This window comes from Eublepharis macularius, chromosome 6 (assembly GCF_028583425.1).
Source record: "Eublepharis macularius isolate TG4126 chromosome 6, MPM_Emac_v1.0, whole genome shotgun sequence".
Lineage (NCBI taxonomy): Eukaryota > Metazoa > Chordata > Lepidosauria > Squamata > Eublepharidae > Eublepharis > Eublepharis macularius.
The window spans coordinates 101,951,708-101,978,601 of NC_072795.1; the positions used below are offsets into that span (position 1 = coordinate 101,951,708).

General features: G+C 44.9%; 1 protein-coding gene across 2 annotated transcripts in view; it reads left to right on the top strand.

The window, feature by feature from the left end:
* Window positions 1–6,488: 6,488 nt before the first annotated feature.
* The window catches only part of PLCE1 (phospholipase C epsilon 1), a 190,431-nt gene continuing 170,025 nt past the window's right edge, over window positions 6,489–26,894 (top strand). For both annotated transcript variants that reach the window (XM_054982694.1, XM_054982695.1), the window contains exon 1: window positions 6,489–7,478. In XM_054982694.1, the coding sequence (XP_054838669.1) occupies window positions 6,534–7,478 (945 nt within the window). In that variant the 5' untranslated portion in view covers window positions 6,489–6,533. The remainder of the gene's footprint in view (window positions 7,479–26,894) is intronic.

Below are 26,894 nucleotides of genomic sequence, written 5' to 3' on the forward strand. Positions count from 1 at the left end.
GGGATAGGTCAAAAGAGGGTCTGTGAAGTCGGAAGATCCCAACAGCCACGAGGCCTCCTCCGAGGATCCCACTGAGGAACTCTGTGACAGCAGCCAGCATCAACCACCTTCTTGCCTTTGCAGAAAGGATGGACTAGGACAGGACCGGAGAGGTCGTTGGGAGGTGACTGAGTGTTCCGGAGAGGGCGAGGTGAGAAGAGGGACCGTGTACTTGTGTGGGAGAGGAGGGCTGAGCCCGAGCCTTCTGGCCGCATTGAGCAGCAGGACCGGGACTGAGGGATCCAACATCTACCCCGAAGGAGTGTGCAGACTGCTGTGGCAGAGGCTTGTCCGCTCCCCCTGTGTCACAGTGGAGGCTGTTGCCAGCATCACTCACCTTCCTGCTTTCACGGAAAAGATGTGACTGGTCGTGGCGGCATTACCCATTCACCCCTGCCCAGAGGGGACCATCACTGCTGTTGGCAGGGACCACCGTGACGTGCAATTTTATGCGCAACAGCAGTTGATCTGTCCCTCGTGGCCCAAAGCCGAAGCATCATACAGCACCCACCGTCCAGCCTTCATGGAAAGGGTGTGAGGACAAGGGACCCATTCCCCCCTGCTCAGAGGGGGCAGCAGGTGCCCATGAAAAGGGGGGGTACCGTGCGGCACCACACTAACACCAGCAACAGCTCCTGAGCTGCCCCTCGTGCCCAAAAGCAGCAGCGGCAGACCTCAAAAACCTTCTTGCCTTCGCGGAAAGGACATGTGATTGGTTGTGGGTCCCATTCCCCCCATGCACAGAGAGGACAGCAGGAACACATAGATAGGTACTGTACATAGGTACTGTACGGTGCCACTCTCACATCGGCAACAGCAGCAGAGCTGTTCCTCATGCCCAAAAGCGGCATCAGCTGGCAGTACCACACCTTCCTGCCTTCACGGAAAGGACAGGATGGGAAAGACAGGAGAGGTTGGGAGGCATCTGAGCAGATCCAGAGAGGGAGAGGTGTGAAGAGGGAACGGGAACTTGTCAGGGAGAGGAGGGCAAAGAGTCACCATCCATGGAAGCAGCCCTGAGAACTGAGGGAGGTTTGAGCCCTCTGTGGACGAGCTGGGCCGGCTACAACCCCAGGGTGGCTCAGAGCTCGGGTGGTTCCAGGTCCACGGGAGGGTGCCCCAGTAGGTTGAGGTTCTCCTTGATGAACGTCAACATGTCCACCAGGTCCAGGTGCAGATGTGTGCGGCGGGGATGGAAGAGGTCTCCTGGGTGGGAGAACACCCGCTCGCTCTGCACGCTGGTGGGAGGGCAGAACAGGATGTTGGTGGTGATGATGGACAGGTCTGGCCATTGGTCAGATTTCCTCGCCCAGTACTGCAACGGGTTGGCATGGGGGGGGGCTCAGTGGGCTCAGAAAGGTACTCGCACACCATGGCCACCACCGAGTCCTCCACTGAGAGGGACACGCCCGCCGTGCAGCGGCCAACCACGCAGCCCACCGATGAAGCCCAGAGATCGAATGTGTCCGTTGGGGTGGCTCTTCCCTGGCGTGGCTCTCTTCCCACCTCCTCCCCCTCCCCCTCCTCCCCCTCCACTGCCTGCCCCTCGCCACTGCCCAGTTCCTTCTCTCCTGCCCTCTGTCTCTGGGAATGGAGCACCGCTTTGCGGAGCTCCTTTTTCCAGTGCTGCATCTGACCTGCCTGCGTGGCAATGCTGCCCTTGATGCGGGGGTCACAGAGGGAGGCCAGTTGGTACGGCGCCTTGCAGCGTAGAGGATGCAGGCGTTTGGTGACGCAGGCCTGGATCCTCCGGACAAAGTTCTGGACCCTGGGGAGCAGCTCTTGCCCTTGCTGGAGCTCCTGGGCCAGAAACTGGTCGAGGCCATGGATCAGAGGGAGGACCTGACCCAGGGTGGCCTGGTAGGAGCACAAGAGCTCAGTGGCATCCTTGAAGGGTTTCAGGATCTGGGACATCGGGGCAAGGACTCTCCAGTCCATGGAGCTGAGGCTCAGCTCCTCTCCCCTCCTCAGCACATCCAAAGAGGACAGGATGTCTTGCAACACGCCCTTCTGCTCCACCAGACAACATATCATGTTGTAGGTGGAGGTCCAGCGGGTGGGCAGGTCCTGGAAGAGTTGGTGCTCAGGGTCCCCTGCCTCCCCCTGCCTCCGGAACAGCTCCTGGGAAGAGTTTATGCTGTGGGAGAAGTGGGAAGTGATGCGATGGCAGCTGTCCAGCAGATTGCGCATCTGCAAGATTCCCTCGTCCCAGCTGTCCCTCGGCTTGTTCCCCAGTCTGAGCACGTCCCGCATCACGAGGTGCAGCTTGTGCGCCATGCACTCCAGGCCCGGGAGGGATACCTCTTTCAGGGCTACCAACATGTTGACTCCCGCGTCCGTGACCATGAAGCCACGGACAAACCCTTCCACCTCGGACGTCCACTCCCTCAGAGCCGCCTTGACAGTGGCGACAATGTTTTTCCCAGTGTGGACCTCGTCCATCCCCTGGGCCTGAAGAAGAACCACCTTGTAGCCCGGTGTCAAGCTGGGCATCTTTTTACGGCTGCCAGACCTTGGCCTGGGGAGGCGGAGGTCCTCTGGTTGCCACCAGTGGGCGGTGATGGCAAGGTACCCGTGATGGCAGCCGCTCCACAGGTCGACCGTGAAGTGCACTGTTCTGCCTTTGGCGGCAGACAGGTCTCTGTGCACCATGTCTCGCACTGCCTCGTACAGGGCGGGCATGACTCGACGCCCAGTGGTGCGCCGTGATGGCACGGAGAACCATGGGGCAAAGTGCTGGAACAGCAATTGGAGCAGCAGTTCCCCCTCCACGACCAATAGGGGGAAGCCTTGCAGGGCAATTGTCTGTGCCACCACAGGAACGCCTGCCTCCTGTGCCCTTGACCTCACCCTTTTCAGCGGAGCCACTCTGACCCCGATGGTATAACTTCCCCCAGGGTGGCCTGCCTGAGCCTTCCGCTTCCACCATCCACAACCTCGGGGCAAGGCTTCTTGCTCGGGGTGCATTCCCTCCCATTGATCCCAGATTAGACGAGCTGGTGGCCCTCGGTCTCCCCACGACGGATGTTACACTGGCCGAGGACGAACACCACAGGCTTGGGTGGTGCCTCTTCAGGTGGCTCTTCAGGGCCGTTGATGACAGGTGCTTCGGGTCATTGCCCTTGCGCACCAGGCCCTCACGCACACAGCACCACACCACGCGGGGGTCAGTAGGTAGGGACTGAAAGTGCCTCCAAACATTAAGGTTCAACCGTGGCCCACTAACGGTTCCAGGGGAGGGAGGACGAAGGGTTGCTGCTGGATGTGCCACAGAGCTGGCAATGGAAGACAGAGTGATGGGTGGACTGCAGGTAGGGACAGCACCACTGGTAGTTTGGGATGGGGACGGGCTGGATGTTTCCTCGAACCCCAACTATTCCTGGGCCTCCTCCTCCCCCAAAATTTTCAGGAGTTCCTCTTCCGCCGCTGGCAAGACCTCTTTGGCCTCCTCCACAGGCGCAACTGGTGATTTTGGGGGAGCAGGAGTCTCTGCTGCTCCAGAGTCCTGCACAGCACTGCTTCCCGTGCTGCAACCGGGACAATCTCTGTAGTTCTTCCCACGACCACTCTTGTCCCCCACCCGAAGCCTCATCATGCCAGCAAACAACAATTGAGAAGAAGAACGAAGATGACACTGGGAACCCTCAGCCGAGATACCCACCAAGCTTGGCACCAGGGCCTGGCAGCAGCCCTGGCACCAGAGGGAGGGAGAGACTAGAGCCCTAGCCCACCACTCCCACAGACCTGAACAGATCAGGCACTAATGTGAGCCCTCGGCCGAGGTACCCACCGAGCTTGGCCCCAGAGCCTGGCAGCAGCCCTGGCACCAGAGGGAAGGAGGGACTAGAGCTCTAGCCCACCACTCCCACAGACCTGACCCGATCAGGCACTGATCAATAATCAATGTGAGCCCTCAGCGGAGGTGCCCACTGAGCTTGGCCCCAGAGCCAGGCAGCAGCCCTGGAACCAGAGGAGATAGATCCCTAGCCTGAAAATCCAAGCTCAATTATACTCTCAGTCTCTCTCCTCAAAGGCTAGCAAGTGGCAAGCAAGAGCTCTGTCCCACTCCACTGCTCACTGAAAGTGAACCCCAGCCTGGGAGCCCACGGCTATTTATAAGCACAGGTCCCATTGAGCAACGCAGGAGGTCTGTGTTTGGCTTTCAGAGCTGCCTGTCAGGGTTTGCAAGGATGAGATTGGAGTGCCCGTGGCTACAGGACACCCCCTTCCCCCTCCCTCCCAACTTGTAACCGCTTTGCAGCTCCGTGGTTGGAAGGAAGACCTGCCGATCAAGGTAAGCTGGGCTTCCAGGGCGACCGAAGGAGCGCAGACAGAGTTCAGGCATTTCCCCGGCTCCGTTGCCAGGGAATTGATTGCTGGCGCCTGAGTGTCTGGCTTCCTGAACCACGGCCGAACGCACCAAACCAGGCCTCTTCTGAACGCTGGTTCGTTGGCCGTGGACAATCACGAACTGCCAGATTGCGATCGCGCGATCGCCATTTTCGTGGGTTTTTGAAGTTCGTAATGCGGTTTGTGCCCATCTCTAATCTGGACAGTAGCATGATGACAGTGGGGTGTGTGTGTGTGCATGTGTGTGTAATGCTCATCTGGTGTGAAAGAAAACTACAGCTGTGATAAAAAAATAGTTACCGAGTGTCATCTGGAACCTGTGTACCATGTGCAAATCGACCAACACTTGCAGTAGCAATATGACTACAATGGGAAAAATCCCCTCATGTAGAATCAGTCCAGGCTTCAGTTGGCAGTTGTAGTCCTGTTTACTTTCAGCAAATAGTCCATGCATATTGTGGGGCACGATTGTTTCATACACTGATACATGGGGAACTTCTTGTAAATTCAGTCTGTTGGGCAACAAGCTCTAGCTAGTCCAGTCTGTTTTTCCTGAGATTCCTCTTGCATAAAGCAATACAGGGTATTATTGCATCATATGCCAACATCAGCCATAACTGTTCTACTCTAGTACTGGCTGTAGTTTTGCTCCAGATCTCTTCCTGTTTTTCCACATGGCAGTTGCAATGCATTTCTGCCAAAATACTTTTGTTCCTAGATAAAAGTTGATTTTTTCCCTAGTCATACTTATCTGCAAATTTCTTAATGACATTTTATTTTAGTAATAGTATGCTGGAATATTTTAGTTTTCTTCTCTTTATTGGTAAATGTTACTTACCATTCAACTACTACAAATATTGCTGAAAATACTTTTATTGTAAATGGTAACATTTTGTGATCTTGAACACAAGTTGTTTCACTTTTAGATTGTCTCTGTTGTCTGTCATTTGACCTCCGGTCTAACTTGATTTATTAGTGCTGAATCTGTTTCCTCTTGGTTTTGCTGTGCTACTTTGTAGAATATATTACATTTCACATGTGTAGAAACAAACTATTTAATTATCCATCCACTGGAGTAGTGATGGATTTAGACTTGAATAACTCTGTATAGGATTGCACTATAAAACATGTATTGATACATATGAAGTGAGATTGATGTGCAGATCTGAAGTTACGATGTTGGGATTTAAAATTTCTATTCATATTTTAAGAAAAATGGGGTTTGGGCAGTTTAAAGGGCCCTGCGGCTTGCAAGCGCCAGGTCCCTTTAAACTATCAGCTGGCAGGTAGCAAGGGAGGGATCCCCCCCTGCCACCTGCCAGCTGATAGTTTAAAGGGACCTGTCACTTGCAAGCTGCAGGGAAAAGTTTATATGGCCATTTCCCTGTGGAAATGGCCATTTAAACTGCCCCTTTACAACCCAAACGAACCGAGGAAAATGTTGCTAAGATCACACTTGGTTTTCCATCTAGGTATTTTTTAGGCGATTCAAACTATGTAGAAGCTCTAACTGAAGTATTTCAGGGCATCCTTCTAAATTGCTCTGATAAGTCTGTAATGAGGTTTGCATTGTTTTGTTTTTAATATACATCTTGAGTGTTAAATATGGTTTTGTCTTTTGTCTCCAGGGAGCCAGATAACTGGATGCAACATGACTCTTAAGAAAATGCTCTCCTAACACAGAGAGGAAGAGAGACAGCAAGATATAATCTGTGATGCAAGTATTTACCTGTGGGAAAAATAGCTTCTGATTGCAATTCTAAGCAAATGCTGTAACAGTGTTTGTTTTTATGCCAGTATAAAGCTGAGAAAGTATTGGAGACAGTTAATAACAGCTGTGTATCTGCATTGATAATATCGTTAGTGTGTTTCCCCCCATGAATGCCATGGTATAAATTGCTGAAGAAAAAAATGCAGTATCTGAAGCCTATGTGTCAAGATGATTTCTGAAGCAACATTGTTATCTGCAATTGGTCTCTGGCATTGGTACCTGGCATCCTGCAATGACAGAGCAAGAAAGCACCCTAGTTGCTCATTGTGAAAAGACTATGAAACCAGATTGTACACAGTTCTCTCATACAATATGAAGAAAACAGCTGTAGGGAATAGTGTTCAGTATTTTCGTTTTGACACATGAAGAAGAAATGACTGATAGCAAAAATCCTTGGAATAAAGGTACATGTATCCCTGCTTCTGTGGAGCTTGTAAACATAAATTACGATATTATACAGAAACACTACACGGGCAGTGCTATACAGAACCACTTATATAAATCATGTCATTCTTTAGCGAAGAAAGATAAATGGTTAGAAACTGGAATTCCTTCCCTGGAAAGAGCCATGTATGCTGAAATTCAGTTAAAAATGGATGGATCTCAAGTAGAACTGAAGTCACTAAGAAGCCAGTCCTCAGTAGATCAAAGTGAACTTGAAGGTACTGATTTAAATTATGTCAAAGACAAAACGGATATTTCAAAAACGTTGTGTGCATTTCATAACACCTTCATTTGGAATGGCTGCATACAGTCAGTAAAGGTTTGTAATGATTGCAGCAATGACTCCCCAGCCTGCACTTGTAAATTAATGGAATTACCATCTACCTGTGGGAATAAAACTGGACAACAGTCATGCCATACTTGTGACACCTCAAGGGATAACTATTCGTGTTTGGAAAGAACAACCCAAAAGCTTAATGTGGCATGCTCAGGTCGTACTTTCTCAAATACTAACTTTACTGGAAGAATGCTTTCCAAGCCATTTCTGAGCCATTGTGAAAACTTCAGCGAAAGCTATGAAGAGGAGACAGAGGAGGATTTCTGTCCAAGTAAGAAGGAGCGCTCCACCTTATTAGTCAGAAGATTTTGCAAAAATGATAAGGAGGTTAAGAAATCAGTATATCCTGGAACAAGAGCAATTGTTAGGATTTTACCATCAGGGCACATAGGAGCTGTTGCTTGGAATTGGGTTGACCAGAGGAGAGCCCACAATGATTTAAGACACTGCAGGATTATGTCAGAACATCTAACAACATTTCAAGTTTTGATAAGCCAGGGGTTAAGCTGCTACCTTCTACAGTCAATGTGGCATGGGGTAAGTTTTTAAAAAAATAAAACACTAGATTTAAAAATGCAGCAGATTCATAAGAACTTTGTCAATCCAGAGCTGAAGCTTGATTTTTATTTTTTGTTTAAAATGTGTGTGTGTGTGGATTTATATACAGTACATTTATAATAAGAACATACTGTCTACATTTACCAGAACTTGAAAACAAAAATGAGTCCCTAATGTTTACATTTTGGTTTGCTCACATTCACTGTTACTTGTAAAGTAAAACATGTCCTAAGTCAAAGGCTGAGCAGCTGCTTTGTGCAACAGTTATGTCAGTGTACTATGTAGCATTTCATATGTGATTGTATGAGGGCGTTTTTTTGCATGGAGATTTTCAGTCAAAAGACTAGACTAATTGCCACACAGAGGTTGCATCTTGGATTGGCTGTTCCATCTCTAAATAATGTAGGGCTGGCCATGAAAGCTTTCCCTGCAAAACTGCTTGGTTCCCCATTTCACAGAATCCCCACGGTTTCTGCACCGTTGCTGCTTTTAGGGTTGCTTCAGAATGGCGTTTTTTACATTAACACAGTCATAGTGCAGGGGAAGATTATGCTGTTGTTCATGAATTGTGGCTTGAACACTTACTTTGCTGTAGAACAGCAGGATTTGAGTCCATTGGCACCTTAGAGACCAACAATATTTTCAGGGTGTAAGTTTTCGAAAGTCAAAGCTCCCTTCTTCAAACTCTTGAAAGCTTATATCCTGAAAATTTTGCCTGTCTCTAAGGCGTCACTGGACTCTCATCCTGCTTTTCTGCTGCAGACCAACACGGCTACCTACCTGAAACTTACTTTGCTGTGAACACATGGATTGGAAAGCTGCTGTTGTGTACTAGTGGCAAAGTAAGCAGTGGCAAAAAAGCAGTCACCATGAATACCAACAAGAGCAATGTATCTCTAACCAATGCAGAGGCTGTGTGAAGCAGCACTTTGTGAAGCAGCTCCTGCTTGCCTGCTCAGTTTCTCCTGTGATTATGTTCCCTGACCCCCACCCCAACCCCGATCCCTGCTCAGCCTCCCCATTTCTAGTTGATTCCTCAAACTTTTTGCCTAGACTGTCTGTTATCTTGTACTATCAGCTTTTCACTTGGGTTTGGTACTTGAAAGAATAGTTCTTTGGCACATGTTTTTTAACATGGGATTTTGGCTTTGGAATGAGAGCTGATCCTATTGTAGTTCATTTTTGTCAGTTTGTAAAGGCTTCTTGTCCAGTTGTACCAACATAGCAGGCAACCAGGTGGAGTCTTTGATAAGTAGGCAGGTAGATTCAGGTTTAAAAAGAGATAACATTTTAAAGACGCCAATGTTCACCAGCCTGCCAGGGTTCTCTTTTTGTTTTCTCTTGCAAGGTCAGCTAAAGGTTACTTGCATGATAATACACATTGGATCCCATTAGTTATGTTCAGTCCCAATGCAAAAAGGAGGTGTCCTGACTCCTGAGGAATAAAAGCTGAAAATTGAGTATTTTCTATTTGATCATCATTCCTCCTGTTCCATTCTTGATCCAAACTTTGTACCTTTGAAAAGTTACAATTTAAGGTGGCCATATAGTTTGACATTTCTAATATCCTTTTTCCATGAGCAGCAGAATACCTGTTTTCTCCATGGCCTGCATGTAAATCAACATAGGCAAGTGGTTTTTAGGAACAGAGCATAAATTACTAAGTTCATCTTCAGGCTGGAGACAGTAGCCCTCCTGCAAGGAGGCCCTCTATAAAATAGTCTAGCCAAAGAAACCATTGAGGGAGTTAACTAAAGGATTCATAGAGGAAAGTATTTGAGATATTTCCCTATTCTGAAGAAAGACCGCAGGCTGCCTCACGTTTCAGCTCTTGAACAGCATTTCTACATCCTATGGCTATGTCCTTCCAAGCCTCTCAGTGTTTCACAGCAATATGCAGAATGTTTTAAAAACTGGTTTGCCAGGCTGTGTGTGTGTGCGTGTGCGCGCCATCAAGTCGCAGCCAACATGATGGGTAAATTTGCTTCTAATTATTTCATCATTTGACTACAAATTGTATGTGGCATACCTACTCAGACACTTGAAAAAACATTTTATGTAGTTCTCCGATTTGGATAGTAAATACTTTGCAAACATGTGGGTTTGACAGTAGTGATTTGTGTGTGGGAAGGCATTGTTCTGCTTAGGCAACTATATGGTAATTTATAAATGTTTGGTGAAGTTTTAAATTGTTCTGTGGATTTGTTCAGGAGAGTAGCTGCATTTTGCAAAGTTTTCTTGAGAAGAGAGATACTTTTTGCCCTGGCCCCAAATACGACACAAGGCAACAAAGACAAAGACAACTGAGTGTGGGTTCAACTAGTTTTGCTGATTTATTTAAATTCATTTAAATATCTAATCTATATCACTGCTTATTTAAATAAGCTGACCATTTAGAGGGTGGGCTGCTCTAGGCAACTGCTCTAGGCACCCACCTGGCAGGCTCACCCTGACTCCAAACTCAGCCAGCAGTTATCGTCAGCCTTGTTTATCTCGGCCTGCATAGCCATTCTGTGCTGAGAGATGCCCAGCTTCATCTGGCTCCCCATGTGGGCTGCAAGGCACCTACCGGGTTCAAGAGATGCTGCTCTGCACCCGGGGCACTCCTTCATAGTGCCCCCAAGCCGCATAGTATTGGCCTCTTCCAAACACCCCCCCCCCATCACTGTGATGCCTCAGGGTGTTTGCCAATTAACCCTAGCTATCCTGAGCAACCTGTCCTGTTCCTGCCTCACAAGGGGGTTAGCCTAGTTTAACACCCCTTGTCCCACCTGCTGACTTTAATGTCATGTAGGCCTTGATGAAGATCAATCAGTTAAACATTACACCCCTCCCGACAGTTGGACCCTATCATTCCTATTCATGTGTGGCATTTTGCTTCGAATCAAAGGATGAGGGATGTAAGCTCCCCACGCATAAAGCCTCCAGCCATACTACCACACTGGCCTTCCGTCTGGCCTTTTTGATTCTGAAAAGTGTGAAGGCTCCCCTCCAGCTTTTCCCTTTGAAGGAATCTCATTGCCACAGCCCACATGCTCAGGCACATTTCCTAATCTTTGCTACATCCCTTAATGTTCTAGTTGAAAGTGCAGTAACTTTGTTCTGCACCAAATTGTTCTTTTCTAAAGGAATCTCTAGTACCTCAGGATGACTGTCCTGGTGAAGAGAGGGCAGGCACTGACCCCACAACATCCCACACTTGCCACACCCCTGGATGCTTGCAAGAGGGAAAGGGTCCAGCTGATCCTTCTGGTTCTGACTTCTGCCCTTCTCTTTGTCCAAAACGTAATGGGGTGGTCCAAGATGAAGACTCAAACTGAGCTGCATGATATGCCTGCACCTGAAAGAAAAAAATAATTCTTAATGTGTTACTCAAACAACTGCTCTATTATTAACCCCTGGCCAGACAGGCCTTTAATATAGCTTCAAAATGCCTGCTGGGGAGAAGCCTCAGGTAAGCAAATAGCTTCCTGTTGCCTAATTGGCCGAGACCCTTTAACCCCCATCAGTAGTGTTTCATGTCTGATTTGCCTTGGTGTGGGACTGGAACAGACTGAATCCACAGCGTTAATGCCATAAATCTCCCTCATCCTAACAGTTCATGTACATCTGTTTTTGTAAGAGTACGTATTTAAATGATATGTACTTTGCTCCTAATCTTGGTGCACATGTGACTTTGTTAACAATTCAGTATATTCTGAGCATGGACCAACAGTGTCTACCTACTGGTGGCCTAATATGATAAATGCAGCTGACTGCATTGATGCAAAACCAGCATATAAACAGGAAATGCTACATATTTAATATTATAAAGAGTCCAGTAGCACCTTTAAGACTAACCAGCTTTATTGGAGCATAAGCATTCGAGAGGCACAGCTCTCTTTGTCAGATGCATGGACGAAGAGAGCTGTGGTTCTCGAAAGCTTGCGCTACAATAAAGTTGGTTAGTCTTAAAGGTGCTACTGGACTCTTTACAATTTTGCTACTACAGACTAACATGGCTAACTTCTCTGGATTTAAAATTGTGAACGTCTTAAAAATTCAAGAGTATGGGGGATTGACTGGAAAGAAAAATATATATTGAAAAAAAGGTAAACTTGACTGTAAAATACGTTGTTTGTGAAGGTTTCTGCATCACTAGTAAGTGTGTTTTACAGTGCTATCCTAAATTGAGCTACCCTCTTCTAAATCCCTTGACTTCAGTGGCCTTAGAAGTAACTTAGGATGGCACTGTCAGTCTCCTTTCAGCTCATCACATTTTTCTTCCTTTCATGCTACCAACTCTAGCCATCAGCATTATCACATTACATTGCTGTCCTTTTCTCTCCATCACACATATCTGTGTGCATGCATGAAATGGACAATGGGTTAGATCCAGACTAAATTTTCAGCTACCAGTAGGGGTGGAGTAATTTCTACCAGTGCCCTCCAGGAGTAGCATTTTGTGGAGATTAGTTTGCTGCAGAGGGGCAAGAATGTTTTATTCCACTGACAAAAGTGCCTTGTGTGAGTGCCAGAGAGAGCCTGCATCCAGTGCAATTGCTTATCGCATGGTCACAGTTTAAAGTCTTCCCACAAGATGACTAATTTCATGTAAAGTTTATAGGTTTTGAATATGTGGTATTCAAAGTGCTATGACTCCCTTTTGCAATCATAAAGAAGTGAAGGGAGGGAAAATGGTAAGTCTTGTTTTAATGTGGTGGCCAGCAAAGAATGGCGGGTTGCCCCGCTCGGGACAGAAATAAATAATAGTGCAGCAGATAGTCACACCGGTAGAGTTCACAAAATTTAAAGTCGTACATAAGCCTAAATTAATACAACAACAGTATCATAACCACTTATTAAGGCAGTGTACATCTTAACACACTAATAATCTTATAAAGACTGTTGCAAACAGTGAATTCCAAACAGTGAATCACAAAACATGAGTCCCACACAGGTGACCCCAGGAGTGTACAGGTAAAGAGCAGCAATTACAGTCACTAAGGTAAGTATGTGCTCATGTTTTTCTTTTCATGAATCTTTATCTGGAAAAAGGTTGAAATCCAAAGGGATGCCCAGAGCTGGGGCTGGCAGATTTTCACTCAGCTTTTCGTCATTGAAGACTTCATCAGGGGCATTCAACCTATATTTCCATGGCTGTTCTCTCTGAAGCGCATAAACCTAGTACCACACCCGAGGGCAACGTGGATTTACTCCACAGTGTTTTGTGATTCACTGTTTGGAATTCACTGTTTGCAATAGTCTTTATAAGATTATTATTGTGTTAAGATGTACACTGCCTTAATAAGTGGTTATGATACTGTTGTATTAATTTAGGCTTATGTACGACTTTAAATTTTGTGAACTCTACCGGTGTGACTATCTGCTGCACTATTATTTATTTCCGTCCCGCGCGGGGCATCCCGCCATTCTTTGCTAATGAATTCGGGAGGAGCCATCCTTTTTTGTCAATGTGGTGGCCAGCATCACCTGGCAGGCAACCTGCTCTTCACACTGTAATGGTCCTCATGGAGGATGTGCTCTGGAGGTGGCCATTTCCCCCACTTTTACTGGAAGAAATCTGAATATATTAAGTCAGAAAACTCAAAGCCTCTCTCAACTGGTCCACCCAGAGCATTTATTTATTTCAATTTCTTTCACAGTCTGTCTCAAGGAATCTAGGCATGTTACAATAGAAGCATATCTCATTACACATCAGTTCAGGTTAGTCTGAGAAAAAAGACTTGCCACCTGCGTACAGTGAGTGTCACCTCCCACCCCTTCACTGTACTTAGTATTCCTCAAAAGTAAGAAACTATCTCTCCCCATTATAAGGCAATTTTAGTGGCTGTCCGACACTCCTCCATAAAATAATCCGCTTAACTGTCTCATTAAGTCCTGATCTGTTGTGACAGTTTGATCAAGTCCCAAACATTCCAAAACCGATCAAGATCATGTGAGCATTCTTGATTTTTTCATTGCTGTTTTGTGACAAAAGTGAGCAACTGTCAATGAATTCTGAATTAATTTTTTTGAAAAAATGATGTACCCCCATCTTTTATTATTTAATTTTATTTAAAGCATTTCCATACCGCTTTCTTGTCATAGAGTTGCAGGTCCCTTCCTTTGATACTGCAAACAAAATGGTGATGGCACCGCCAGAGTAGGGGGTACTGATACTGAATGATCTCCTCTCTTATCTTCTGCTGTTGTACATGTATGCTACCCAATGTTTCATTCTTCCATTCTCCTTGGTCTAGCCATCAGGGAAAATTCCCACAACCGCAGCAGAATTAAGAGTAGGAGAGAGAGAAATCACAGAGCTTTGTACTTCAGTCGCTGAATTGCACCATGGCTTTGGAAAGAGCCCGTAAGAATTTTTCTAATTTAAAAAACCCTTCAAAATTAATAAAAAATTGCAACTTGTTTGTGCACGTTTTGGCACTCCTACTTATCTTGTTTAAATTTCTGTTGTGACAAAGATACAGTAGCAAATCTTGTTGTTCTTTGAAAAAGCTAGCTGTTCTTGTTTTAAATTCTGGTTGTGCCAGGTGTATAGTAGTAAACCTTGATTTTTTGGGTTTTGCAAATAGAAGGATAGCAGTATTACTTCATGTGAAGTGACTGTAGGTGGGTGCTGGAAAATAACTGTGTGAAGAAACTACCTTTAGTTTCTTAGTTTAGTCTACTTTAGTTTAGTCTACTTGTGGTGATCTGCAGTGGGATTTTACAATATTGACTCTGGAGATTTGCACTAAATTGATGCCTTCCAAGCTTGGTCGACAGAATAAGTAATACGGATTGCAGCTTGGGCTGGTTTTCCAAGTGGGTTTTTATCTTACCTATCACCTCACTTTATTGACTTAGAGAGCAGGGAAAGGGGATACATATGGAAACTAAGGGCGGAACACTTTTAGCACATTCCTTCTCTATGCTCCTTCCAGTCAAAAGATGTAGTTGAGAGGGGGAACCCCTTAAAAATTTTGCCTAAATCTGCAGAGTAGTTTAAGCCATTTCTTGGTGGAATAATTAAAATAATTAAAAAATCTCTCTCATTTGTTCTATAGCTTCTTGGCTAGCAGAATGCTATATTCTGTTTAAAAGATTTCTCTAGATATCATCTTATGCTAGGGAGCCATCTTTCAGGAAATCTCAACATTGTAGTCATTTGTAGGATATCAGTCAGGTTCTTTCCTGCTGTAATCTGTAATGAAGTGTCTATGCTGGGAGGTGAGATCTCTTATTTTATTTGTTTTGTTTAATACATTTTTATCTTACCAACCCCCCAAAGGAGCTCAGAGTGGTGTTCATTACACTATTTATAGTCCGCCTTTCGCACTGAGACTCATGGTGGGATTACATAGTGTGAGTCAGTACAGTCAATTTCAAAGGCCTTTCAATAAAGATGTAATAGGGTTTATATGCAAATTTGCAAAGACTTGAAACCAACTGATATTCAATACAGAGCTGAAGAAATGCTGAACCAGAGCATAAGCAATCCTGACCTATTAAATAACATATGGATTACCTAGTAGGCTCATACTTATAACAGTAGTAGTAGAGTCTATAGTCTATCATACTTACAGCAATAGTAGTAAAGTCTATGGCCCTTCCCAATCCCTATACTGATGGATCTCTTTAAGACCACTTCCTTACAGTACAGCCCTTCTATCTGAGTAAAAAGCCATCTTGAATAATTCAGTTTGCATAGTTTGCAGAAAGCCAGGAGAGTGGGAGCTTTCCTAACCTTTTCAGATAGGTCATTCCATAAAGTGTGGGCCACAACAAAGGATGCACATGTATGAGCAGCTACTGATTTTGTCCATGTGTAAAGTGGTACCTGCAGAAGCCCTGTTTAGATGAGTGAAGTTGCCGTGGACGTGATGGACCAAGGCTGTGAAGAGCTTTGCATGTGATAGCCAATACCTTGAATTGAGCCCCATAACTGGTAGGTAGCAAAAGGAATGTCTGCAGAATGGGAGTAATATTATTCTTCTAGCTCTTGACTAGAGATGGGCGCAAAACGAACTATGGAACAAAATTCTGTACGGAACGGCCGGTTCGTAGTCAAAGAACCACGCGTTCCGTGGGACCGCGTTTTCCCGAACCAAATGAACTCGTCTTACCGTTCCGTTGCTGGTTCGAACACTTTTTGTGCCAAATACTCCCTCACCCAGGCAACGGTGGCAGTTTTTAGCTTGCTCCCAATCTGAGGCCTCCAGGCTTGATTGGCAGCTGTCCCTGCCAACTAGAGAGCTCCCACTCTGGCCTATCCAGTCAGGAAAAGGGGGGGAGGGTTAGAATCTCCAAGGCAACTGAGGAGATGGGCCTTTAGCAGCCATGGTAACACCAATCTCTTCCTTCCAAAACAATGTTAGGCAGGTTTTTCTGCCAACCAGAGTGCTCCTGTGTTGTTCAATCTCTTGGCTTTTTCCATAAATAGGGGAAGCTGTGTGATTCCTGGTTTCAGTTTCTCTAGAGTGGGAGAGGGAGGAGAACTTGGTGGCTGGCTGTGGTGTTGAGATTGGAATTGGAACTTGGATCTTTGGCCTGCACTTCTGGCTGCTGGAAAAGGGGCTGAAAAGCCTCGTCTTTTCTCTTGCTTTCTTGTTTTTCTTACTGACTGGGGACTGGGGAGGTGTTTGGGAAAAGGGTGCTTTTTTCTCTGAGCATGAAGGGGGCTGTCCTGCCCCCCCGACCCTCGAACTGGTTTGGAAATTGGGTGAGTTCATTAAGTTCATGTTCCATGTTCCATGGAAATTAACGAACCACAAACCAAGCGGTTTGGGTTTTTTTCATTCCGTGCCGATCTCTACTGACCCTTCTCCTGATGCTTCTCCTATCTCCTGATAATAGCCAAGCTGCAGCATTCTGCAGCAACTGAAGTCTCTAACTTAGAGAAGAGACCTATGTACAGTGCATTACAATAGTAACATTACCATTACGTGGGTCCAGATGGCCAGATTGGCTGTGCAGAGGTAGGGGGCTATCTTCCAGGCTAGACTTTGTGGGGAAAGCATTTTTTGCAGCTGGCTTACTTTGCTTTTCTAGCAGTAGTGCTGGATTCAGTATAACCCCATGGCTCTTTACTGAATCTGCAAGGGTTAGATGAACTCCATCCTAAGTGGACATATGATGTTCTTCACAATCTCTGCCTTCCCAACCAGCATCACTTTTATCTTGTTTGGGTTCAGTTTCAGTTTGTTTCCTTTCAGCCATTTGATCACAGCTGTCAGGTAGCAACCTAAGTTCTATATTGCATCCTGCAGTGATTTGGATAGTGAGATATAGAGATGGGTGTCATATGCCTATTGATGGCATCCAATTTCATAGCTACAAATGAGTTCTCCTAAAGGCTCTACATGAATAACATGGAATATAAGATTGTGCCCTGTGGAACCCTGCAAGATAGTTCCCATTCTGGAGATAGCTGGTCTCTGACAGCAACTCTTTGTCAATTCCATGAGAAACAATTTAAATGAATCCAAGGCACATCCCTTGATACCCGCTTCTGCCTCCAGATGCCTCAACAAGATGGGATGGTCTGCTGAATTGAAGGCTGCAGATAGATTCAGGAGGAACAACAAAGAAGCATGGCCTTTGTCTACATTCAGGCAAAGGTCATCAAATAACGCTACCAGGGGACAGAGGGAAGACTCATTGGGGTCAGGCCCAGAAGCAACCACCAGACTACTTGATACCACATGATTAGCATGACTCTCCCAGATCTGACTGCTTGCTTCTGTTCAACAGTAGCCCCCTTCCAAAGGCAGTGTAGTGTGGTGGTTAGAATTTCAGAGTAGGATGTGGGAGACCCAGGTTTGAATTGCTACTCTGCTTTGTTAGCTCACAGGGTAACTTTGATTTAGTCACATACACTCAACTTAAACTGCCTCTCAGGGTTGTTGTGAGGATGCCATTAAGCAGCTTTGTGTCCCTACTGGGTAAAAAGGCTGTATATAAATGAAGAAAATTAAGATATATAGGACAGATGAAAGGTGAGTTGTTTACTGGGTTTGAAGGAGACAGGGATGTAGGGAAAGGTGAGCATAAGGCTGCCAGCAGGAGGGAAAGCAGAAATGATGTGAAGAAGGGGATAGAAGAAAAAGTGATGGACTCTGCAGTTCCTAGGAGGTTCCTCATCATGCAACTGGGCCCAGTTCAGCCAGCACCATGCAACTTGGAGAGACTGCCAAGAGGGAGGAGGAAAGCTGAAAACAGACAAAGGTAAGTGGGAAGGAGAAAAGGAAATAGGAAAAGTAGGAGAGGCTATAGGGGAAGGGAAAGAGAACATAGTGGAGGAGGGGAAATGAGATGCCCACTGCAAGTCCTTGCAGGTTCCACTTGTTATACTCTGTTATCCACCTGAGAGGTCCATCCCCTGGTTCCACCTTCAGATCTCTAAGAATTTCCCAACCCAGAGTTTACAAGTTCTACAGATCAAAGTCCAGTGAAAAACCAGCTCACATCAGTTTTTGTCACATTTCAAAAAACAATTTTTTAAGCACAAGATTGTTAGCTCTAGACAGTGTAAAAACAAGTCAGGGAAGCTAGTTGTGTTTGTTGGTGATTATATGAAGAATATTGTTGTAGGACCCAACCCCCACACCCAGAATTCCTATAGGCCCACTGAAAGATTTGCATGGGCCCAGTGATCTTTGACTCTTTTTCTTTGAACTGTTGCCCATCATATTACAATAGGCCTCCAAATATGTGTGGCATTGACATGATGAATTACTGGTTTAAAAAGGCATAATCCTGTGTCTGGGCATGTGGAATTAATCATGCAGTTCTCTGGACTGTGGTCATGATGTCCTGTCCATGTGAGTTCTTAGACTCTTGTAAACACTTTACATTATGTTCTCTAAATGATAAAAAACCCTTATTCATTCAACCTTCCCACAGACTTTTGTGTATCTGATTGGACAATTTGATGGCCGTAGTAAGAAACTTTGATAAACTTTCTTCAGCTTTATTTTATGTCAAATGTACTAGAGATCAGCAACTGGAAGCTCCAAAGCCAAATCTCTCCACCAGGGCAATCCCAAGAGCCAACCTGCAGGCAAAAGGGGTACATAGAAAGACTCGTGTTTGTGACAATAAAACTCACTGGTGAGATTGGAAGGGAAAGGGCTGCTCCACCAGTTTTCATTTGTCCTCAGAGTTGCATAACCTGCTTACCAGGACATATGCTGTTGATTATTATCTGCCAAGATTCATGAGGTTAGATTCCATTAATGAACTAGTAACTCAGAAAGTTAGCTGAGTATGCAGAAAATGGTAGAACACCATTATCTGTAAGGGGTCCCGTATTTATGTTTCTTTTGCACTGCTTGAGTTATCTTTGTTCTAGTGAAAAAAAGTCACTTGTCTACTGTTCACTTTAAGCTTAGTGAGAAGAGCAGAAGTGGGCCTCACACTTGAAAGTTCTCCCCATGTATGTGAACGTGAGATTTTTCTGATCTTGTAATAGAGAACCTACTAGAAAGGGTATGCCGCAAGCTGAGTGGTATATCATGTTCAGTTGTGATCTATGAGTGTTCTTGTGATGGAGCTATAAAGCGTAAGATCTGTTCCCAGAGTAATGATTAAGTTGAATCTAGTCAAGTAGCAGGGCTGAGAGAGATGCATTTAATGATCTGGAATTTCACAAGTTACTGATGACTATCAGACAACTCAGACTGTAAGGATGATATGCCAGGTAAAGCATACAGTGTACCTAATGATGTACAAGATGTCTCAGAGTAACTATGTAGGTGATTTAAGTATCTCTTAAAAACTTGAATGGGCTGTTGCTGAGAAAAATGAACAAACACAAGAACAGCTTATAACCTGTGGGTGAGCATTTATGTTGTTGCAACCTTTCCTTTTTGTATAACTACTTAAAGAAAAATTCAGGGGATTACATGCTGCAACAGACACTCTTATGCTGTACTGAAGACTAAAAGATATATTGAAGCACACACTTTCATAGGCTAGAGTTCATAAGACGTGAAGTGAAATGTCAGTGGGAACATATACACAACAAGGGAGGATATAGTTCATGATGTAACCTACTATATAAAAGGCACTTGTATGCCCCTCCACGGGGATAAAAAGTGAATCATCACCAACATGGCTTGCCTTGGATCCCCCGATCCCACCCTCCACCCCCGCCCCCGTTTACCTGGCCAGCAGGAGAGAAGGCAGGAGAACATGCCTCCTGATTTGGGCTACTTTGGAACGCAGGAGCGCTCCAGGGCCTATTATACCACCCGAGCAGCACTCCTGGGCTCTGCAGCAGCCCAATGTGGCCTGTTTGGGGCAGAATTGGGCCACTGTGGAGTGCAGGAGCATTGCCTGGGCATCATGTAGCCTGCACAATGACGTCCCTTCCCAGAAGTGACATCTTTGCATAGCCCAGGAGTGCACACATTTTGCACGTGTGAGGATGACCCTAAGGTGAATGCCTGGTCTTCCACCCGAAGGGTAAGGGGACCGGACAACCCCTACTCCTGTGCCAGGCCTCTGAGAGGCTGCAGAGATGTCAGGGAGGCCTGGCGTGGTGGCACTGCTCTCTCAAGGTCCTGTAGCGGCTACGGAGGTGGCGGAGAGGCCTAGCACAGTGGTGCAGCTTTCCCAAGGCCCCACAATGGGGGCCTGCCCAATCAGTTTTCTAGACCCCATTATATTTTTCCGCAAAACAGACTCTGTTGTTAGTCTGTGATAAAGCATAATAATACAGAGTGCTCAAAAACACCTATAGTCAGAGATAATGGAAACAACTTAGTTGTTAAATTGCTTAAGGCTAAGAAACGTATTGGATCTGTTCAGGCTGTGGTTAATGCAGTTAAAACGGTTGATACATAGTGTAGTGTATAAAGTGTCAGACTAGGAAAATAGATTTTTTATTTTTTACAAACCTTTCTACATACAAAACATTATTTACAGTTAAAAATTGAAAGAATGGATGGCTAACTGTGCTAACTCTGGTTACAGAGTTAGCACAGTTATTAACATCAAAAACCTTAATTATACTTGCAAAACACTTTAGAAACCTTTTGGAACTTTAACATTAACATCGTAAGGACCTTAGAAGAAATTTACAAAAGCGTTAGAAGAACCCTATACATCTCAATGGACAGGGGGATTCACCTCCCTATACCACTGCCACCTACTCAGACTAGGGTCTAAACTAGACAGTGTCAGACTAGGGTCTGGGAGACCCAGGTTTGAATCCCCGCTCTGTCATGGAACATTGCTGGGTGACCTTGGGCTAGTCACTGTCTCTTAGACCAAACTGTGATTTTTGCCTGGATAAATGGAGGAGAAGTGAACGTTGCAAGCACTTTGGATCTCCATTGGGGAGAAAAATGGAGTGTAAAAGAAATAAATAAATTAATAATTTCAGCAGTTTCTTGTTGGAGTCTCCTTTTGAAATTTCTGAAGAATCTACAGAAGAGCATCCTGGTAGACTAAGCATCCTGGTAGAAATGTTTCTGTATGTTGCTCTTTTTAATGTCAGTCTTGTGTATGGTTATCTTTTTGCATAGAGATTGACCTATTTGTTCTATTTGGAAAGAAGAAAGGTGATGTTGGCAGATGATTATGCATATAACACTGGTGGATGTCTGAGCCCCAAAGGTCCTGGAATTAGTGTTGCCCAAGCAGCTATTTATTTTATAGACTGCTTTCCACATTGCTCGGGGGGGGGGGCAGAGTTGTTAACTGTCTTTGTTGTACGATCTGGTCTCTATTATGTAGTACCTAGCGCTCAAATTCTGAGAGAGAAATATTGTCTGGAATGGGCTGTAAATCACTGATGTGCTGGAGAAATTTTAGGTGGATGCTGTAGGTGAGAAGAAGTAGTTTGAAGAATGCTTGGTATAAATCGTCTAGGTGTGAATCACTCTAAGCTGTAACAAACACAGCTGTATTGTAGGCATTGACAGTAGACAGTGGATTCATGAGGCATGCTCTGGATTGTAGTGTTTATTAGGTTTCTGCTGTAAGGCGGTGTATATTCCCATCACTCCTGAGGAAATCTCTTAAGCATTTCCTTCCTTTGGGTCCAGATGATAAAAATCACCTAAATGTGTCCTAATTATACAAGAGGCATTTAGGAAAAGAGATGAAGTGTTGTCAATGAATATATTGGCATATTATGGATCATTTTTATGTCCCACTTGAATTCCACCTTTTGTGTGTGTGTGTGTTTTCTCTCTTGGGAAGGGTGTGATTTACATTGGGGAAGATGAAGTTGGTCACAGATCTCTGACCTCATCTACTCTGGCCTACTCTTTGGAAAATGACTGTCATGTTATGACTATCAAGTTTCTGTATTTCTATTCCAGTTTCTTCTTAAAAGAAGTTTTCTTAGAGAGTATATAATCAAATTATTTTCTATGACAGCCTAATAGTTTAGGTATCTGAAAATGTCGATATAGTTCTGTAATGATGATTAGGTGGCTCTAAACTTATATTCTGCATTTCACTGTAGTTGCTGTACATAAAAATTCATGTCAGAAGTTAAAAGCAGTGCTCATTTGACATGTTCTTGGCTCTATCATGGTGCCAAAAACTATAGAAGAGTGCCAACATGAGCATAACTTCAGAGGAAATGTCCACATGATTGTTGTGACTCAGTGAATCCAAGAAAAGGGAAGAAAACCACCCTTTTTCCAATGAGCAAACTACAATGAATTGCATTTAGTAATGCAGAGTGGATTTTGATAGTAATACATAAAAGAAGGTTAACAGAAAGAAACGTTCTTTTAAAAAAATGTTCCAAAAACTAAGTAAACTGGCTGGCTTACAGACTCTCTTTTAATTGACTTTTTTACATGCAACAATAATCAAGGAGAATGTGGAGAGGAATTAGAAAACCATTCCTGCCAATCACAGTCTGAAAAGGAAATTGCAGATGTGGGGAAGTACTAAAATGCCCTTATTGGCGACTAGATTTTCTGAGCCTCCAGAGTTTGTTCATTTATTTTTGCCGTTACTCAGCAAACTATTGCCTATGAGTAGTGCAACCTGTGGTAACTGGAATAACATTTCAACATGGAACAAACTGATAGTATGTCTACCATTTTGGATTAGCCAGTTAACTATTCTTCATTGTAAGAGTTCAACTAGCTGCATACTAATATAAAAGTAGTTTTTATAGAAGAGGAGCAGCCGTACCATGGTAGAGCACATATTTGATGAGTAGAGTCCCTGTTACAATCCTTTCCATTATAAACAAAAGGCTGAACCCACATATCACTGGCTTTTGTTGTATTGTTATGCTGTTGTTGTATTGGATCTTGCTTAAATTCAGTGCATGGAAGCATGACGTCCTTGCCTCCTTTTCCCCACTGTAGCCTGAAATGACCCCCAAATGCTGCTCCTGAAGCATAGGACCTCAGCATCATGAAGGTTGGAAAGCTGCTGTGGCAGGGGAAGAATTTGCGGAAATAACCCACCCACCTCTGCCATGCACACAGAGCTTTTTGATGGGATTGATAATTCATTTCCTAGTCGTATTGTCTATACAAGAAAATTTAGGAGTTAAATGGTTATAATGATAGTGCAACAGTATTCAGCTCATCAAGCTCAAGCGTCAGGAAAAACACTTTTCTGCATGAAACTGTGAAGAGGTGAAGTAGACAATACTAACTAGATGGAGCAGTGGTCTCACTCTATAGAAGGCAGCTTTGTATGTATGTTCATGTATGTGTGATGTAGTGGTTAGAATGTCAAATTAGGATCTGGGAGACCCAAGTATGAATCCCTCACTCCACCATGGAAACTTGCTGGGTGACCTTGGACTAGTCATAAAACTTTCAACCTACCTCATAGAGTTGATGTGAGGATGAAATGGAGGAGAGTAGAACTATATAAGCTACTTTGAGCCTTCACTGGGGAGAAAGGTGGAGTATAGATGAAGAATATAAATAAAATAAATATTTTTACACCAAAGATTTTTAGCAGAGTTTTAGGGATGCAATATGAAAGTGAACAAGAGCTTGCTTGAGTCAAGGTGTAAAAATGTTTGGTTTTATCTACTACTAAACAAAAGATGAAATCATTTTGGCGTAAATCCATGCTGGTTTGTTACATCTCCTTAAATGTAGTCTGTAGTAAGTATGAAAACTATGTTTGACAATCCAATAGTGAGGAAAATAAAACAAGGACATTGAATTTCAGTTTCTTTTGCTTAGAGATTAGCCCCTTTTAAATAAATCATAGTATTCTCATTGCCTCAATTACAAGAAGCTATTTATTTTAAAGCTATCATTAAGAGACAGTATTTCATCTTGTCAGTTAGCTTTTAGCACCTATAATTGATGCATCTAAAATTTGTGGGATTTGAGCGTTTAAAGGACCCTGCCGCTTGCAAGCGGCAGGTGTCTTTAAACTATCAGTTGACAGGTGGCCAGGGGGGATCCTAGCCACCTGCCGCTTGCAAGCGGCAGAAAAAGTTTAAATGGCCATTTCCCAGGGGAAATGGCCATTTAAACTGGCCTTTAATATGAACCAAACGAACCAGTAGACCAGTTTGTGGAAGTTCGTGGAAACGAGCTTCCATGAACCACTGGTTTGCGAACCACAAACCGGGCTGGTTCATGGGGTTTTTTGGTTCGTATTCAGGTTCGTGCCTATCTCTATATTGGACAGGTTGACAGAAAAGTATGGGTTTCTGGTATCTAATATTTGTGGCCGATGCTATGATAATGATGCCAAAGGAGGTTTGGATGATGTGGATTGGCATCCTCATTTCCGATGAAGAGAATGGAGAAACTTTTCTACTCACCTTGAGACTGAGCTCTTCCAGAACAATATTTGTATTGCTTTTACACAGATGATACCAATTATATTGAATAGCACCCCAAATAAAGCCATGGAAGGCATGTTTTCTTCTCTCCAGTTTTACATGAAGTAATAAAAGGAAACCAACAGAGCAAAATTTTGTATGATTTTTCTTTACCAGAGTAAGCAAGTTGAAATGGAAAAGGACGTGATTACAGAAGAAAAGAGATGGGCCAAAGGGAAGGAGTGTGGTTAGAGGAAAAAACAGCAGTACCAAAGGGCCCCCCAATTATACTCTGTTACCATGGCTAGAATTCCCAGGTGCCTGCCAGTGGCAGGCAAACTCCTGAGGGTTTGCCCCTTTGCCTGCTAATCTGCCAGCAATCGGTGGGAGGTGGGATCCCGGGGTGTGTGTGACGGCATCACTTCTTGAAGTGACATCACCGTGCTGGCCGTGGGCATGCTCCTACACTTAACTGGGGCAATTTTTGTCCCCAAATGGGCCAGAATTAGCCCAGCACAAAGTGTGGAAGCGCACCCGTGGCTGATGTGATGAGATCACTTCCCAGAAGTGACCTTACTACGCAACTGCCAGGAGTGTGCGATTGGAAAGAGAGACACGTGGAAGACAGAAGTTAAATGCCAGGTCTGTGCTCCTCCCACCAGCAGAGCTGGTATCACCGATGAGGCGGGGGCCGCGGGCACCACAGGGTCGGAGAGGGTGCCAGAGGGGGTGCCAGGGGTGGAGGTGCGCGTCCCGTGCCACCACCAGCCAGCCCCGCGCCACCACCGGCCAACCCCGTGCCGCCGCCGCCGCCCACACCCAGGCAGGTGCAGCAGCCATGAGCCAGGGACCACAAGCGGCCGGAGCGGGGCGCGGCGCGCAGGTGGCCTCCTCGCTCCGCCCCAGCCACCCGGCGGCGGCACTGCATGATGACATCATCACATGATGATGTCATCACACAGTCCGGGGTGCGCGCACGAGGCTGGCCTCCAGCGCCAGAAACCCTGGCGTCGGGGCTGCCCGCCAGGATGGTAAGGGGACCTGGCAACCCTACTCAGGGGCCACAGAAATCTCCAACTGTTCCCTCCCTATTCCTTTTTCCAGTTGAAAATGCCTCTCTGCTCTAAACTCTAAGAAAGGGAAAAAGACACAATAACTGGATTATGCTTGTTTTCCACTCACAACCCAAGTGCTAAACAGGCAGTACAAATAATATGCATGTCTTTTTTCCTGTAAGGGATTAAAGTTTCTGGTGTGTATGGCATTTTCAGTTGTGAAGAGTGAAATGTTCTCCTTTTACACGGCTGTGGTCCCTTTCATTTTGGACCCTCCCACAGACAGCTTAGTTACATGCTTGTCTTTGGATCTGAACATGTATCTCCAGTGTCATGTGTGATTTGAGGCGCAGCATACACCTATAAGGGGGAGGGGTGATGGAAGAAAAATTGTACTTCCTTCAAATTTATAAAAAATTTCTAGAGTGTTTTCTTGGAGGTGTGTAGTGCATGCCACAGGTAACCTCATCAAGAAGTTTTTTTTAACAAGTGTCTGTATATTTCTTTTAAGAGTGAAGGAATAGACATGAATTCTTTGCTTTAACACACAAATATAGTTGCTGCATAGCTGATTCCTATAAATTACTTAATATGTAAAACGAATCAAACAACAGCACTTTCTGCATTCAGTGCTTTCATTTTAAACTGAGATAAATGCACCCTCTAGTGGAGAAAATTATTCTGTTTTGTTGGTTGTTGGTAATGATGGCTTATTTGCACTGACATTTTTTTGCTATGCTCTTGAGGCTTTTCTGCATGGCACACTTTAAGCTGGTGCTTCTGAGTACTCATGTCGATCAGCGCTGAATAAGCTTGGGCTTCTGACATTCTGCACTTCATGACCTCGAAGCCATTTATTGTCTGTTTTCTTATTCCAGATGAGATGTGTCTGTATGAAGCTATTATTTGTAGGGACAGGAGCTGATGTCAATTTTTTTTTAAAAAAAATTCAATGCATGCATCATGACGTTGCAATGTTGGAGGGCCCCCCCCCCCACCATCTCCCTGTCCCTGTATTTTCTTTGGACAGTTCAGTTCCCACCATTTTAAAAAAAAATTCTAGAGAGACAATTGGTGGTGGAATTCTGGGCGGAAAGCTCCAAAATACTTTTCGTGTTTGTTCCACTAGCTTCTAGCAGATTGCTCTGGTGAGGTTTGAATGGTCTGCATGACGCAAAACAGTGCCTCTCTGTCAGAGCAAAATGAGTTGTTCTGTCAGACATATATGGTTAAGGCCAGTCCTGTGTCCATCTGGCAGCCTCCCTACCAGTGTCTTATCGGGGGGAGGGGTCCCTTCATATGAGTTGTAGTGGGGGAAGAAATGACAGCTCCCCACCCAAGATAGTGGAGAGCTGGGGAGGGAGCAGTTTTCCCAGCTGCTTGAGAGACAAGGACACAGCCTTATGATTCTTCTCTTGCTTAAAAACATAGAGTGGCTTCCATTGCCCTTCAAGAAACGAAGCCGCAGCGTTCTGACCCTTTTGTTTACATTAAAAAAACGACAGAAAGGAGTTCAGAGAGCTGAGGAGCTGAGGAGTAGTTATTGGTGAGTGGCCAACCAATCAGCGCCCAAGGAAAGGA